This window comes from Cucurbita maxima, unplaced genomic scaffold, assembly GCF_002738345.1.
Source record: "Cucurbita maxima cultivar Rimu unplaced genomic scaffold, Cmax_1.0 Cma_Scf00028, whole genome shotgun sequence".
Lineage (NCBI taxonomy): Eukaryota > Viridiplantae > Streptophyta > Magnoliopsida > Cucurbitales > Cucurbitaceae > Cucurbita > Cucurbita maxima.
In genome coordinates, this window is record NW_019272044.1 from 279,234 (window position 1) to 294,774 (window position 15,541).

At 35.7% G+C, this 15,541-nt stretch overlaps 2 protein-coding genes across 2 annotated transcripts; both read right to left on the reverse strand.

Annotated features, from left to right (window-relative positions):
- Positions 1 to 1,106: 1,106 nt before the first annotated feature.
- Positions 1,107 to 4,625, reverse strand: LOC111500309 (adenylyltransferase and sulfurtransferase MOCS3). Its single transcript, XM_023152048.1, has 11 exons — positions 4,256 to 4,625; positions 4,078 to 4,170; positions 3,918 to 3,973; positions 3,686 to 3,750; positions 3,511 to 3,585; positions 3,298 to 3,376; positions 3,080 to 3,118; positions 2,828 to 2,936; positions 2,482 to 2,600; positions 1,845 to 1,961; positions 1,107 to 1,700 (listed from the first exon to the last, which is right to left on the reverse strand). The coding sequence occupies exons 1-11, from the start codon at positions 4,512 to 4,514 to the stop codon at positions 1,305 to 1,307; spliced, it is 1,407 nt and encodes a 468-aa protein (XP_023007816.1). The 5' UTR covers positions 4,515 to 4,625; the 3' UTR covers positions 1,107 to 1,304.
- Positions 4,626 to 7,376: 2,751 nt separating this feature from the next.
- LOC111500164 (endoglucanase 11-like) lies at positions 7,377 to 9,476 on the reverse strand. Its single transcript, XM_023151825.1, has 5 exons — positions 9,277 to 9,476; positions 8,986 to 9,198; positions 8,697 to 8,897; positions 8,063 to 8,317; positions 7,377 to 7,988 (listed from the first exon to the last, which is right to left on the reverse strand). The coding sequence occupies exons 1-5, from the start codon at positions 9,460 to 9,462 to the stop codon at positions 7,377 to 7,379; spliced, it is 1,467 nt and encodes a 488-aa protein (XP_023007593.1). The 5' UTR covers positions 9,463 to 9,476.
- Between the last annotated feature and the right edge of the window lie 6,065 nt (positions 9,477 to 15,541).

The window sequence follows — 15,541 nt, forward strand, 5'->3', positions numbered from 1 at the left end:
ATTGTTCAAGTTTTGAAATTAGTACTTAAGAGAACAACTCATCTACTTTCCTTATGTGGAAAGGAGTAGATTCCGCCTCAAGATATTATATTTTCATCCCTTTATTTGGTATAAATCTCCAGAATGGTAGGCATATTGAATCAATTACAAGAGTCATTTAGCTCGTGCAAATCATAGGACAAGTCTTCATCGAAGGGGTTTATAACTCACTCAAAATTAAGATTGAGTCGCATATGATTATCATGTGAAATATTAATTTTCTCAATTAACGGATTATAAAGAGAGACTAAATATTTATTAGTCCAGTCTTATACAAACTCATCATATAGGATACTCTCACTCACATGTCTATTCCAAATTTTTACGTCTCATGTCAACATAACTCTTTTGTCTACTCCGAGTCGTGTACATTCTTGCCTCGATCTTTTACATGACCTCATTAGTAACTTGGACTAACTCTCGTCCTAACCGTCACATTTGCCTATCTCGTCCCAACACATCGAGGTCTTTATTCTCCATAGGGTTGAAGACTTTACCCGAAGTAACTTGTGTAAGCTTGTGAGTGCAACAACCCACCACTACTCAAATCCCGGCGTGACCTTTTGTTATCTAAGGTAAGCCTAGAAATAATTTCATGACATAACCAATCAAGCTGTTGAACCTTTTGATGCCTCTTAGATTCACTAAACAATGGTTTGGACATATTCTTTAACAACCTCCACTTGACCTACCACCTTGAAAAACTTAATCGAGGTGGGATTCACTCGCGGTGCATCAAGAATTTAGTATAAATTCTAAATTAAGAACAAGGTAAACAATATAATGTTTCTCGGTACATGAGGTAAAATGCTAACCTTTTGATGTTACTTTAGTACTCCAACTAATCATCTCTCAACCTTATCCATATATTATAGAGTAAAGATTTTTTAGATATGTTTTAAACATGATACTTTCATATGTAACTATACGTTGTTCAAGATATACATATATAGCAAAATAAAAAACATCATTGAGCCTACAATCTTTTTCTTGAGTTCAACATGAGTCTGAATAGAGCATTCTTACCTCTCGATTGAGTATAAAAAAGATATTTTAAGCTATGTAACTAACAAAAATCAAACAAAGCTATAAATTATAATGGAGAAATTATAAGAAACTAACAGTCATAGAGGTGACATTTTCAATTGTAACCATCCTTTTCAAAACTAAGTCGCTACTAAGTGAAACAAACAAGTAAACCATTTGTATGGGAAGGCAAAGTGCAGTGGTTCAAAGGAAAAAATATACAAGAATGGGCGACCAAATTAATAGGCAGGGTAAGTGGGGTCTACCTCGCGGGCCCAACCCTCCAATCCACCAATGATATCCTTAGCTGAAGTGAAACCTTTCTCCTGGAGAGCCTTGACGGCTCTTTGAGAATCATTCCCTCTCCTACAAACAACGTATAATTGAACATCACCACTGGAGGAGTCTGAACCCTGTTTATGTTCCTCTTCCTTCAAAGCCAAACCAACTTCTTCCAGCCTTCCGTCCAAACTAGCCAGCGGAACGTTAAGGGAGTTCGGAAGAGAAACAATCTTGAAATGGTGCTCGGGACGGACATCCAAAAGCACGTGTGATTCGCCATTACGTAGTCGATCACTGTACTCTTTGGCACTTATTCTTGAGTGTGGCTCCAGTAGTTTTAACCTCAGAGGAGACTGCAAATCAACAAAATAACGATCAGAGGAACTGCTTAACACATGCTCGGTAAGGGAAATAAGATTACGCTCGGCTCGAAAAAAAAAGTGTGCCGGATGATATGCATAAAGGAAAAGTATTTGCACATGTAATTCAAAAAGTACCGTAGATAATGGAGACTGGGTGAACTTCTCATAGTCGAATTCTTGAAATTGTGCTGCTTTGAATTTAGAATTTTCTCCACATACTTCACACTGCAACGACCTTCCACGAATCTTGACCTGAGTTTAACTATACAACTTAGTATGACTTAAGAGAAGGGAAGCTAGAAATGACAGTCTATAACACAAAGGAAGGAAGGCTGGAAGAATCTTTCTCGTTCCGCTGGCTAGTTTGGATGGAAGGCTCGATAGTTAGGAACCCTAATTCATAGTTAGCCTCAGACATCCATTGTTCTCTCTATTAAGCACATTCAGAGTGCTCGATAGTTGTATAGTTAGGCTCGATAGCCCGCTTTTCAGACATCCAGAGTTCTCTCTATTAAGCATACCCAAATATTCGAACAAATGACCTCGGAAGCCTCAGGTGAAGACGACTTTCACTATTCAAACTGATTCCCTCCATTTCCAATCAGATTTTCATTTAAAATCATCATAGTTGTTAAAAATTAGAATGAGTCTAACAAGATCATCTTCCCAACAGGGCATAATGGTGATGGGTAAAAAGATAGCTATGTTACTAAGAATTAATAGCATTAAAATTAATCAGTTGAAGAAAATTATATATAGATGTGAAACATACAGTTCGGATCCTTGCTGCTAAGGCATCAAACAGAAGCATCCGTCCAGAAAGTGGCTCACCAACTGCACTTGCAATTTTTATAGCCTCCAAGGCTTGAAGACAGCCAATGATCCCAGGAACTGGATAATAAACAGCACAAAAATATGATTAACGAGGGAAGCTTGAACGTGAAAATCAAATACACATGAACTAGAGCACCGTTATGTTGCACTACATTCCATTTCCGGGTTCTGCAGTACATACTATATTCAAGAGAAAAATAAAATTTGGGGAGCAGACAAATCATCAAGAGCTTGAGTGAAAGGGTTACTGACCTAATGGAAAATGAAACAATTCATCAACCTACCTACTCCAAGAACACCACTATCAGAACACCTTTGGCACGCTGTTGTTGGCGGGGGAGTTGGAAATAGGCATCGGTAGCATGGACCTCCATTGTAATTGTAAACTGTCAGCTACACCAAAAGGATCGAAAATAAGATTGATTAATGAATTAATTTTGTATCAGAGATAAAAAGATAAGCTAAATTATGATCTGTCTAAACAATGAATTTATGCGATTCTAGAATAACGAACTGAATTCAACTGCTTAGAGTACCTGCCCCTCCAAACCTACAGCTGCACCAGACACAAGAGGCTGTAAGAAAATCATAACATGATTAGTATTTGTCAAGGAAATATACAAACTAAGCTGTTCAGTTATGTCATAGCAGCCATTAGTTAAACTAATAGAACTTATAATTAGCAAATTCAATGAAACATCCATAATTTCCTGACTTAAATTACTTTCTAAGAAGAATAGAGTTTATCATTTACCTTTCCCAGCACCACACAACAATCACTAATCATGTATCGGCTAGGGGCATTATCTGTTGCATCTACTATGATATCATATCTAAGTTTTTGCAGTTAAGAAAATCGAAATGTTCAAAACAGCAAACAGTAAAACACAGGACTCTCATAAGCAGATAATTTAAGTCAGGGTAAGAGTAGAAATATCAAACTCTAAGATCACTGCAATAAGGATACTTGCTAAAAATTTCTAAAGCGTTTGATGTACGAAGAGCTTCTTTGTGTTCAACAATCTGGACAGTAGAGTTGATCCTATGATGAATGCACATTAGTACTACCAAACCATGAGTTGATCCTATGATATAAAACTCCTGCAAACTTCTAAAGGCAGAAAAAAAGTGGTAAAACATACGAGTGACACGTCGCAGCAGCAGATTCTACTTTCGACCGTCCAATATATGCCTCAGTATGGATGATCTGATATATAAAATGTATTTAAGTAGTCAGTAGATTTAAAATCTAGTAACAGAATCATATTAATGAAACAGAGTTCTTATAGTTTATAAAACAAAAAGGCTAAAAGTACTTGAAATATAAAGCAAGTGGGTATTAAAGACTACGAAAACAAACAGACAAAAGGTTACCTGCCGATGCATGTTATTTAGCTCAACTACATCATGATCAACAATTCCCAGACGACCTAGAATCATAATTCCAAACATATGCAACACAAAGCAATTCCTCAATTCAAAACAATAAAATATACAGTTCTAATCAAACTTTTAAATGGTACAAACATCTTACCAGCCCCACAAGCTGCAAGATACATCAAAGCTGGTGAGCCCAACCCTCCTGCTCCAACTACTAAAATCGAAGACTTCAAAAGCCGCGATTGCGCTAAAACAAACGCAGTTAAGTTAATGAATGCGTCAATTTAAAATCGTTTAGTCAATTTGAGTCGGAATGAGTAGAGAAATCAGACCTTGGACTCCGAAGGAAGGAAGGAGGAGGTGGCGACTGTATCTGTAAATCATGTCGGGGGACAATCCATGAGGAAAAGTGGAGTCGAGAGTGGATACTGAAGCGGAAGGGGCATGAGAGACGCCATTGTTCTGGTGATGATTCAGGTCCCGGAGCTGGGACTCGAGGGATGAAATACGACGGTCTAAGTCGGACCTAGCGGATTTCAAGGTCTCGATTTCGTGAAGGATACGAGAAGATTCTGTGGTAGTGGAGGCCATGCTGGTAAAGCTCAGTTCACAAAGGGAGTAGGATGAAAGGATGCTTAGAACCCTAACAACATCGAAGCAGGAAGGAAGCGAATTGTAAACGTCAGCCCAAAATCAGTTGCCACTTCTTCGATTTGACTCGAGAAGGGTAGTTTTGTCCTTTCCTTATTCCGTCGACCAACGTCCATGCCTAGGATTTCAATATATTTTTTATTTAATATATTAAATATATATATATATATATATATTTTCCTATTTTATATATTCAATATATTATAATATAATTTAAATATTAAAAAAATGATATAAATTTAATTGATTAATTTTCATCCATTACCTCTAAGATATAAAATAAGACTTTAAACTCATAACCCTTCAATTACACGTGACTAGATTATAAATTTTAGATTAACTTATTAGAATATTAATTCTAGGATATTTTTAGTTAACTTTAATTTTTATTTGAAAATAAAGTGATTAATTTGGGTATTTTAAATTCATAAAATTGATTGGAAAGTTTGATGTGTTTGAAGACGTATGTATGTCTATTATTGTAATTCAATTTAAATTAAATTAAATTTTGTATGATATATCAAATATGCTTGTCAATTTTGCTGGATACCTTATATTAATGGTGTATATGAGTTGGATTGGATTGGTTTAAGAATTTTTTTCGACTAACTGATATGGAAAATCAACCCAAGGAAAAATATGGAACGGATTACCTTGATGATCAAGATCAAGAGTAAAGAAAACTCGTTTCTAAACTCATGATTCGAATCACTCCACAAGAGGTTTGATCAATACCACTTGAATGACTCTATATGCAAGTTCTAAACACAAGAATTTGCAAAGAAAGTTTAGCTCGCTAAAATAGAAATTCTATTCTTAATTCCATAATCTGATGTCTAATCAAAGAAAGGAAGGTTTTATACTACCCTTACAACCTTAACCTATGTGATATATAACTCCCAAATTAAATGGGCTAGTAAATGAAAAATACTCATAAACTCCTATATTTAAAACTAGCTTAAATATATGACAAATAAATAGTTAAACTATAATTAAATAATGCAATTAATAAAATGTACTTATTGACTCATCCTTGTACTAGTTTCATAAATTCAGCGGAGCTCATTAAATGCAACTTAAAGTGCATTTAATTCATCTCTTTCTTGAAGCTCAACTTTGCACAACATATAAGGGAGGTCTCCCGCGTCTTCTAGAATTTCCTTTGAGGAGCTTACCATAGCTTGAATATATTTGTATAAGATTTGTTGTAGCTTCTTCGCTCTCGTCCTTGTAATTGGACCTTGAGGTATGAAAATTCCTTGGTCGTGGTTCATATCACTAACCCAAAAGTTCGGGTTAGTTGAATTGGTAACCCAACCCAACCAAACGGTAGTTAAAAAAAAAAAAAATTAAAAAACTTTGATGTATCCATGATACATAGTCATATAGTACAATCTTATATAAAATATATTAAATATTCACGAACAAAATACATCCAAGATTCTTATTAAGTCCAATAAACTCGTGAAATAACAAATAACAAATATGTTATCCATCTATCCTAACTTAGAGACTATGACCTAAATGGAAAACTAACAAAACTTGGTTTCATTATCTCCTCAACGGGCACCGTCAGTTGTATATAGGTCTTTTATCACTTTAAGATGATTATTTAAAAATATTCTAGGAAGTGAGCCATCATTGAGGTTGAGAAATACAATCACATTCAACATGATTCATAGTTGGACCTATTTTCCTTGGACTCTATTTTATTTTATAGAGAGGGTTGCATATATAGTACTTTTCTACACATGATTTTCATATCTACCATAAACCCACTTGATAGTCTCGTATACATACCCCTAAGCCTGATTATGAACTAACACACACTCACAATACCGTAAATCACAAAAAGAAAGGAGTCTATGTTATATCGTGGTGTACACGTCCATATTTAACATATTGGTGAAGTAATCCATACTTCCATATTTTTCATAATATGAATTTCCTATGAGACATACATACCCGTGTGTGGTATTTCATTCATGTGTCAAATGACATATCAACTTTTTACCCTCCACTTCTGTCTCCTTTTGTTAAATAACAAATGCTTTTTATGTAGCTGTCTTTTTCGATGATTTGAGAATGAATTATGTCAAATTGGATGATTGATTCGGTTTATTTGGTAAACTACAAAATTAGGTGTTCTTCGACACGAGTTTACAGTGAAAGAATAATAAATAAATAAATAGGAAAAGCAAGACAAGATGAAACTGAACGAACTAAACTCATGAAACTGAACCGATAAATATTCCCTGGCCTGATGAAACGAGGTAAATAGGTGAAGTAGCTCTTGAACGAGGCATATGAACCTCTTCCCTCTCCCTATTGGTTCCTTAAGAAGGAAGGAGGCTATTGGCGTTTGTTTTCTCTCTAACGAACGGAACTCCGTAATCTATCCTGAATTGGAAGGAAAGACGAAAGATTAATGAGACAGAACTACTGAACAAGCCTTCTTGAACAGGAAACAAAGACTTTGATCCTTCCCTGAGCTACTGAACCTATTGATTCTTGAACGGTAAACGAAAGAGTTTACGAACTGACATACTGAACCTTTGACTGATTTCACTCTTTTTCGTTAAAGACCATGAATTAGAAAATTCTATCTTCCGTCTATTACCTCCCTCATTCAACCAAGGAAATTCAAGTAAGATTTAAGTATTAAATTACAAACATTATATCTTAAAAAATATTAACTACCTTGATTTAAAACGATGAACTCAATAAATGCATTGAATTCAAAATAAAACAGAATCAAATTTTTACACACAATAAGGTATGCCTTTCGATTCTAACTTTGGCTCAACTTTGGCTCAATTTTGCAAATACACCAACCAACGGCGCCGTATTGTAAGTACAAGCTTCAGTTTGCATATAATTAGATCGTTCATCATGGAACTCATCTTTCTCATTGGGCCCACCCACCACAGCACCCATCAACACATTAGGGTTCGGATCAAGGCGAGCATACCAATTATCATACCCCTGCGTGCACCCGATGAATCCCCCGTTCGTTTTGATCGATTCAATCGACGCTCCTCTGTGGTGCACCCTTTGAGGATACCGTGGACCAAACCCGACCAAGTAGCTCATGGCCATTGGATTGTCCCCCAAGATGTAGTCAACTTGGGATTTCGCAAAAGTCAACATCTCTTGGGGGCCCACTTCGTGTTGATGACATGTGAGGCGTTGATTTGAGGCTTGGAGATGGTCGGAGTAGACAGTGAGAAGAAACGCTGCGGTGGAGACGAATTGGAGGTTGTTCCACTTACGAGTATAGAGTAAGCCTTCTGGGGTGCGTTTCAGGTTAGTCGAGTTGCTCTTGTTGAGACAGCCACAAAGGTAATACTCCGCCTTTGCTCGGTAGGCTTCCATTATGGACTTATGTTCCTTCGATTGTTCTTCCACTGACAACTAAAATTAAAGGAAAAAGTTACCATTTTTATTACTTTTTACACCAACAAAATCAAGTTCTAGAGAGAAATTACCATGGACACAAGGATTTGGAGGCCAGCATACTTAACATCCCAACTAAACTCATTGATGCCCCAAGTAATCCCACCAAAATTCTTCCCATTTTCCAGCACATATTTCAGGTACTCTTCCCTTCCACTGCTCTTGTACAGCCACATTGCTGCCCACAGCAGCTCGTCCTTGTACCCGCTCACTGACGGGTAATACCCTTTTGCCTCTTCAATACTCTCATCGTATTTCCCTCTGTGCTTATCACCAAACTCGAACAACTGTGCTACAATATTTGTTAAAATATCACCACTAGTTCAACTTGGTCAAACCCAATTGTTATAGGAGCCAATTTATATTGTAAAATGATTTAAATATTTTATAAGAATAAAAATATTTTAAAAAAAAAATTGAGATATTTTAATTACTATGAATACTTTCAGACCAAAAAATATAAGCATGAAGCTTGAAGTAAGTTGTACACAGTGTCTTGAAAAAATAATAAAATAATAAATAAAGTTTTCTAACTGCTACTTTTATTTAATTTATTATGAAATTAAAAATTATGAAGTAAAGTTTTAGTTCATTCTTTTTGTTCAACAGTTCCATTTATTTTGTTTATTAATTTCATGTTATTTTCTTTCGAGTTGTTCTACTTGCCTCTTGTGCATGGTGCAGCAGTACATGGGAGTAGTGTGGGTTTGTTCTACTGAACACAATTGCAGCTGCCGCCATAGCCGCCGCAGTCTCTCCAGCCACATCGGAACCCGGGTTGTTTTCGTCGATCTTGTAGGCTTGCCGTGACGTTGTCATATCCTCCGGCCGCTGCCAGCAGTAGTGATCCGTTACCCCATCTCCCACCTGGGAAGATTGAAACTTGGTTTGTTATAATCACCAATGTGCGGCGCGTGGAAGTGACGCGCCGCCTGAATTTGGTTGAGTAAGTAACCTGTGCCCAGAAGACGTTGGGGTGAGGATGGGCTTTGATGAAGTAATCAGTGCCCCACTTGATAGCTTCCAGCGCGTGAGTGTACTCTCCTGCAGCCGCGAGTTGTTCTCCATATTCAATGACACCCCATGACAGCATTGTGACGGTGAAGGCCATTGGTAAACCGAATTTGATGTTGTCGCCGGCGTCGTAGTAGCCTCCCACTAAGTCCACCTGAAAATCAAAACAAAACAGCAAATGATTATTATTGGATAAAGTTAAAGAAAGAAAGAGAAAAAGGTGTGTGCGTACTCCTTGGTGGAGGCCATCGGAGAGGGCAGAGTGGTGGCGCCAAGGGAGTCTTTGGTTGTAGGGGAGGCGGCCGGAGCGTTGGGACTCGAAGTAGAGGAGAGTGATGGAGAGCGCGTGGTGATAGTCATGGGATAATGAATGAGTGAAAGGAAGGATGAGAAGAAAGGAGATGAAAGGGTTCAACATGATTCATTCCTACGTTGGGGCTCTCTCCCATCTTTGCTACAAATACATCCCATGCTTCCTACCCACAATGAGCATTAGTTGATAGTGTTTTTGGTTTGTAAACATTATATATGTTAATAAATATTACTTTATTATTATTATTTTTTTAAAGTTGAAATTTAGTTTTGTGGATAGCTTTGGTTCCCGAACTTTTCTAAGTTGCGCATATGCTTTCTGAGCGTTTATGATATGCCTCTAGAGAGTGGGTTAGATAGTAACTGTGCTATGAGCATTTATGACGTACCTCTAGAGAGTGAGTTGGATCATACTGTGCTCTTAACATTTATGATATACTTCTAGAGAGTGGGGTTGGATTGTAACTATGTTCAGCTATGCACTGATGCATCTAACCATGGCCTCAATTCTAGCCCTCTATGTCTCCTCCGGTAGTTCCCTTTGTCTTGTGATTAGTGCAAATGAGTGGATAATTTTTCTGTTCATTGTGTTTGTCACTATGTTAGTTTTTCCGGATTGGTAGAAGATTTTGATGTCATAATCCTTCACTAACTCCAACCACCTCTTATGCCTCATGTTCAACTCCTTTTGTGTGAAGAGATACTTGAGGCTCTTATGGTCGGTATGCACTTGCACCTTCTCCCCATATAGGTAATGCCACCATAGTTTCTACTCAAACACCACAGCGACTAAACATTTCACGAGCAAACTCATTTTAAGTATTGTAAATTAGCTTCTAATCTTCGATATATTTTTGTTTGTAGTTTTGAACTAGTTCATGATTTTAAATGATGTTCGATAAGATTTCATTTTAGATTACAAAATATTCAGATATTTAAGATTATAGAATCTAGAATAAAAAAGAATAATAGTTTTGTTGATTAAGCATCCTTCACAAGAGTTGCTTATAACATTGTTCTTATTAATTTAGACTTTTGAAACACCATAATCAATTAAGAAGAATCAAAGTTATGATATACAATTTTAACCATAATCAATTAAGAAGAATCAAAGTTATGATATACAATTTTTTAGATATTATTTTTCCTAAGATTTGAACGGAATGCTTCTGTCAAGACTTGATTTTCTAGCTACTTGAAGCACTAATCGTGACTTAGGCTAACTTGAGGAGTAAAAATATGTTAAATTTTTTTTGCTTTTAAAATTAAATATTCAAGAATTTAAATAAACAACACAAACAACCATCACAAATATATACGTATGAACTTACATCTTTTTCTCAACAATGTCTTTGTCATTTGATCCAATAGCGTTCCATTAGATAGGAACAAATTTGATAAATACTGATAACTCTCGGATGGAGTATTAGAACGGAAAAATCCATTAGATAATGAACTATTGGTTTTAAGCCATCTCTCGAATTAATCTTTATAACTAAATTAAGATAATTATATATTTTGTTTCTATATATAATAAATAATTATATATTATAATATAATATTATATATAAATATTTTATACTAAGATGTTTCAGTTCGCCAAGTTCTCTCTTGCCTGCCTATGGATTCAGCACCAGTTTGAAAGGTTGACCTATTCGGGAATCTTCGGATCTACGCTGATTTTCAACTCCCCGAAGCATTTCGTCGCTGGCTTAGCTGTTCTAACTTAAACAAAATACAGTTAAGAGTTCAGATTAAAAAAAAGAAAAATTATGCTCTCGAACCTAAGTTGTCTCTATATGGCATTCTTCTAACATTTCGTTCTTACCAGAAAAGCAGGTAAAAATTAAAGTGAGTATAAAATACTGAGTAAGCACCCCTTCTGTAGGCTCTAAATCATGTCCATGACTGGTACCACACTCTAAACTTGGTCATCAATACTATTCTTTGGTCCAAGGTTCTAATTTATGAGTTCTAAATTCTTGGCCAATCTATTGTCTAGCTCTATCTTATGTTCGTGTTCTCATCCTAGAACGGGTTTAAGGATAGTGAATCCCAATTGGATGTCTACTTTCACTCCACCCAATTGAATTCTGTTTATGAACCTTTCCTTCAAAAAAAAAATTATAAGGTCAAATAATCTATGAATATAACGAACCTACTTTCCTACTATAATAAAGTCGATACTACATAAGTGTTTTAGTTAAGAAACATGGATAAATAATTTTTAAAACATATTAAACAAAAATATTAGAACAATAACAACGAAAAATTACAAAATAGAAATAAACAATGCCTTTCTAAGGGCTATAATAACATAAGATAGGAAAATACAACTATCCACGCGCCACAATCTCTAATTATGATACCACCGTCAACCGTACATGAGCGCCTTGCCTTTACCTAAAAAACAATATGGCACATGGCCTAAGTATTTCAAAGAAATAATCCGTAAGTGACTCCACTATAGGGGTCATGCTAATGCAAACACATGCAATCATGAGTTAGGGACCTATCTCTAAACATCATAAGGGTGGCCTCAAGTCTCGGAAAAATTGGATGTGTAGTACTTCCCTACACATGACTCACACGTGCTAGTGTGAATCCCCAGGGTGCTCGTACACCCCTTGGACCCTCTGGTCAAGCTAATCTGTAGTGACGTTTGGAGGTCATGTCATGCATCTCATGAACACCCTCATCTGTGCGCATTCGCACTCATGCACATTCACACTCATCATCATACGGTGCGCATCTGCACTCATGCACATTTGCCCTCATCATCATACGGTGTGCATCCGTGCACTCATCATCTTTAGAGGAAGTAACCCTATGCTTATGAACATACAGTGTAACGACCCGAAATTTTCTACTTAATTTAAGGTCGCTACTATATACGTACCATAGACATTGAATGCGGAAGACTTTATTAAAATTTCATAAAACCTAACCTTTATCTTAAAACACAGCCATGGACTTACGTGTTTCGAAAACATCTGTAAAACGACACAACAAAAGACTAAATAAAATGAATAAGAGTTTAAGTTAAAAACATCATAGTCTAGCCTAAGTCTAAAAAAACAAATACCACTACCCTATGCATGTGCCATGGTCTCGAGTTGCGATGCTGTCGTCAGTCGTACAGGAATGTCTTGCCTTAACCTGAAAAATGTAGTAGCACATGACTTGAGTATTTAAAGAAATACTCAGTAAGTGACCCTACTATTGGGGTTAAATGCAACAATCGCATGCAATGAAATGATGGGACCTATCTTTCGTTTCACTTCATTTTTCCTACGATACTGTCCTAACGGGTAATTTTGGACGTGTACCATATACTCTACACACAGCCCATACGTGCGAGTATGGGCTTACTAGCTAGTTTGCACACCGCTGGGTCACTTTCCTTATTCTGTGGGCATACTCTAGGAGCCCCTTATGCCAAAACTCGTTAGAACTAGTAACCGTCACGACAGAGCTATGCAAAGCATAACGATCGTTGTCCTACCATTGGATGTACGCATCCGTACCCTCGTGATGGGATTAGGGGTATCCTCCCAAATGCATGAGCACACATAATGCAAGAGGTCCCAAAACTTTTCCATTTTCATTATTCTTTAATCCAACCCTGCTAGCATTATGTACATATCATATCATTTTTCATATCGTTTCAAATATCGTTCATCATTCATATCATATCGTTTCTCATTCTTTAATTCTCAAATCATACATAATTCTAACGGAGTTATATTTCGTGCCATTTATCGTAATTTCATGTCATTCAGATCATGCTGTATACACACAATTTAAGAGACCTAACATAACGTTTTATGCTTTTAACATAACATTTCATCATATACACATCATACCATGACATATTGCATCACAATGTATTATATCATAAACAAGTCATAACGTAAATCGTAGTCATATCGTTTTTTAACTTATCATAGCCTTAATGTTCTTATGCCTATCACAGACATATCATTACGTGAACGTACCTCAGTCATCATCACAAGAACGTAACCTAACGCTATCGTTCTATCAATCTATTACAAACCTATCCCTTTCTACCCGTAACCTAACCGTATTCTTCCTTCAATCTCTCTTATCCATATCACTCCGGTATGTAACCTAACCTTAACGTTTCATGAACGTATTTTACTCCTATCGTTACATTTTTTTTTGTGCATCATTCTCGTATCCTATCTCAAACATATCATTGAACACATCGTACCGTAATTATTATCAAACAATTCACATATTATAACATATACATAACAAATAAGAAGCATATCGATCCACAGATAATTCACACATATCAATATATATGACACGTGCAGACCAAGGGGCACGTGTCAACAACAAATATAACCATGCCGATAGTAAGGTCATTTACCTGGTTAGCTTAGGCTGATGTTCCGTCGTTATCCTTAATGAAAGTCCATTGAAACCCAAGTCAACCTATGTGAGCCCATGACATCAGTTTCAAGTTTGAACTCTATAAAATTATTTCTCTAATTTACATTGGGCATTGTTAAATTCTCATATTTCTTGCCCTCATGTTTTATTTTTTTAAAATTCCTTTCAACAAATCTTTCCTCAATTTTCAGTCTTCTTCTATAATTATTTTCACGGTAAGGAGATATTATTAGCCAATTTTATTAATATATTCTTGCTTCCAAATTTTCCCTTTCTATTTTTTTTTTTCCTCAATAGTATTCTCGATTTCCATCTCTATTTCGTTTTTTTTTCTTATTTCATTTGTCTTACTTCTGATTTAGTTAACAATTATATTCTTAGCTTTTAATTTAATCGATTCATTTTGTTATATTCTTTTTCTATAATTCATATAAAATTATTGACAACCTAGATCATTGCAACAATTATCTAAAATATAATTGATTGTAATTTCCTAAAACTCGTACAAAATTATTTTTATTTAATCTCTAATTCAAAACTAAATAATTGTAATGAAATTAATATTACTTAATAAAATAAAATAAAGATTTAGCATAGACCTATTCAAATGACATATCTGGTTAAACCTTTTGTTTTTTTCATCTTCTATTTGTTTTTTTTTTTTGTAGGAAAGAAGAAATTCTGATAGGGTAAATCTGCCGTTAGTTTTACAGAAAAAGAATTCCTTATTTGTTAACAGATTTATTTGGAGAGGAGGAGTGGTGAGAGATTGAAGGAAGAAGGAGGGATAGGTTAACAAATGTTTTTATTTATTTATTTATTTATTATTATTATTATTATTACTACTATTTTATTTTATTTTTTCCGGTTGTTACATACAGTGTGTGTAATAATTTTCTAAACTTAATTAGTAACGACACCCATGCATGCATAATTCATTACACGGAAGCTCATCATAAATAACTTGGAAAAACAAAACAGAGTCTCTCATAAAAATTCATAAATCCAAAACAAAGCTATCTCCAAAAATAAACCTTTAACTGAATTCAAAATAAATCTAAATAAAACAATAGAGAATGCTATAACTTAAAATAGTCAAATAAATGTAAACTCTTAAAAATATTGCATCTCTAACTTCCATGGTGTCCTCAGCTCCCCGTCAACCGTACATTGATGCCTTGCCTTTACCTAAAAAATGTAGGTAGCACGTGGCTTGAGTATTTTATGAAATACTCAGCAAGTCACCCCATTGTTGGGGTTAGGAATGTAAACACATGCAACATATGAGCGAGACCTAACTTTTCATAAACTTTACATAGCCTTGGGCACTTTTCTATTTCGGGTAGGGTTGGGTGTGTGGTACTCTTTCACACACGGCCCATGTACGCGTACATGGACCCACCGACGGGCTCGTATACATACCCTCTGGGCCTGACTTGGTCGGGCACAACGTGTTACACGTCACCGAACACCACAAAACAGAAAAGGGCCTGCATGATATCATGGCGAACATAAATATCGTGATTCATTCTTTTGTATCATAAAGGGAAAGAATGCCAATGCACGTGACATACATATATACATGAGGTTCCTTAACATATCTAACATGGCATTACATAAGTAGTGCTAACATCGCATATACGTTTCTTACATTACATGGCATCTCACATGACTTACATTACATGACATATTACATAACATGAAAGTACATTCCAGTTGCATAAGCATCTCATGACATGGCTCGATAACGTGTATCCATGGCATCG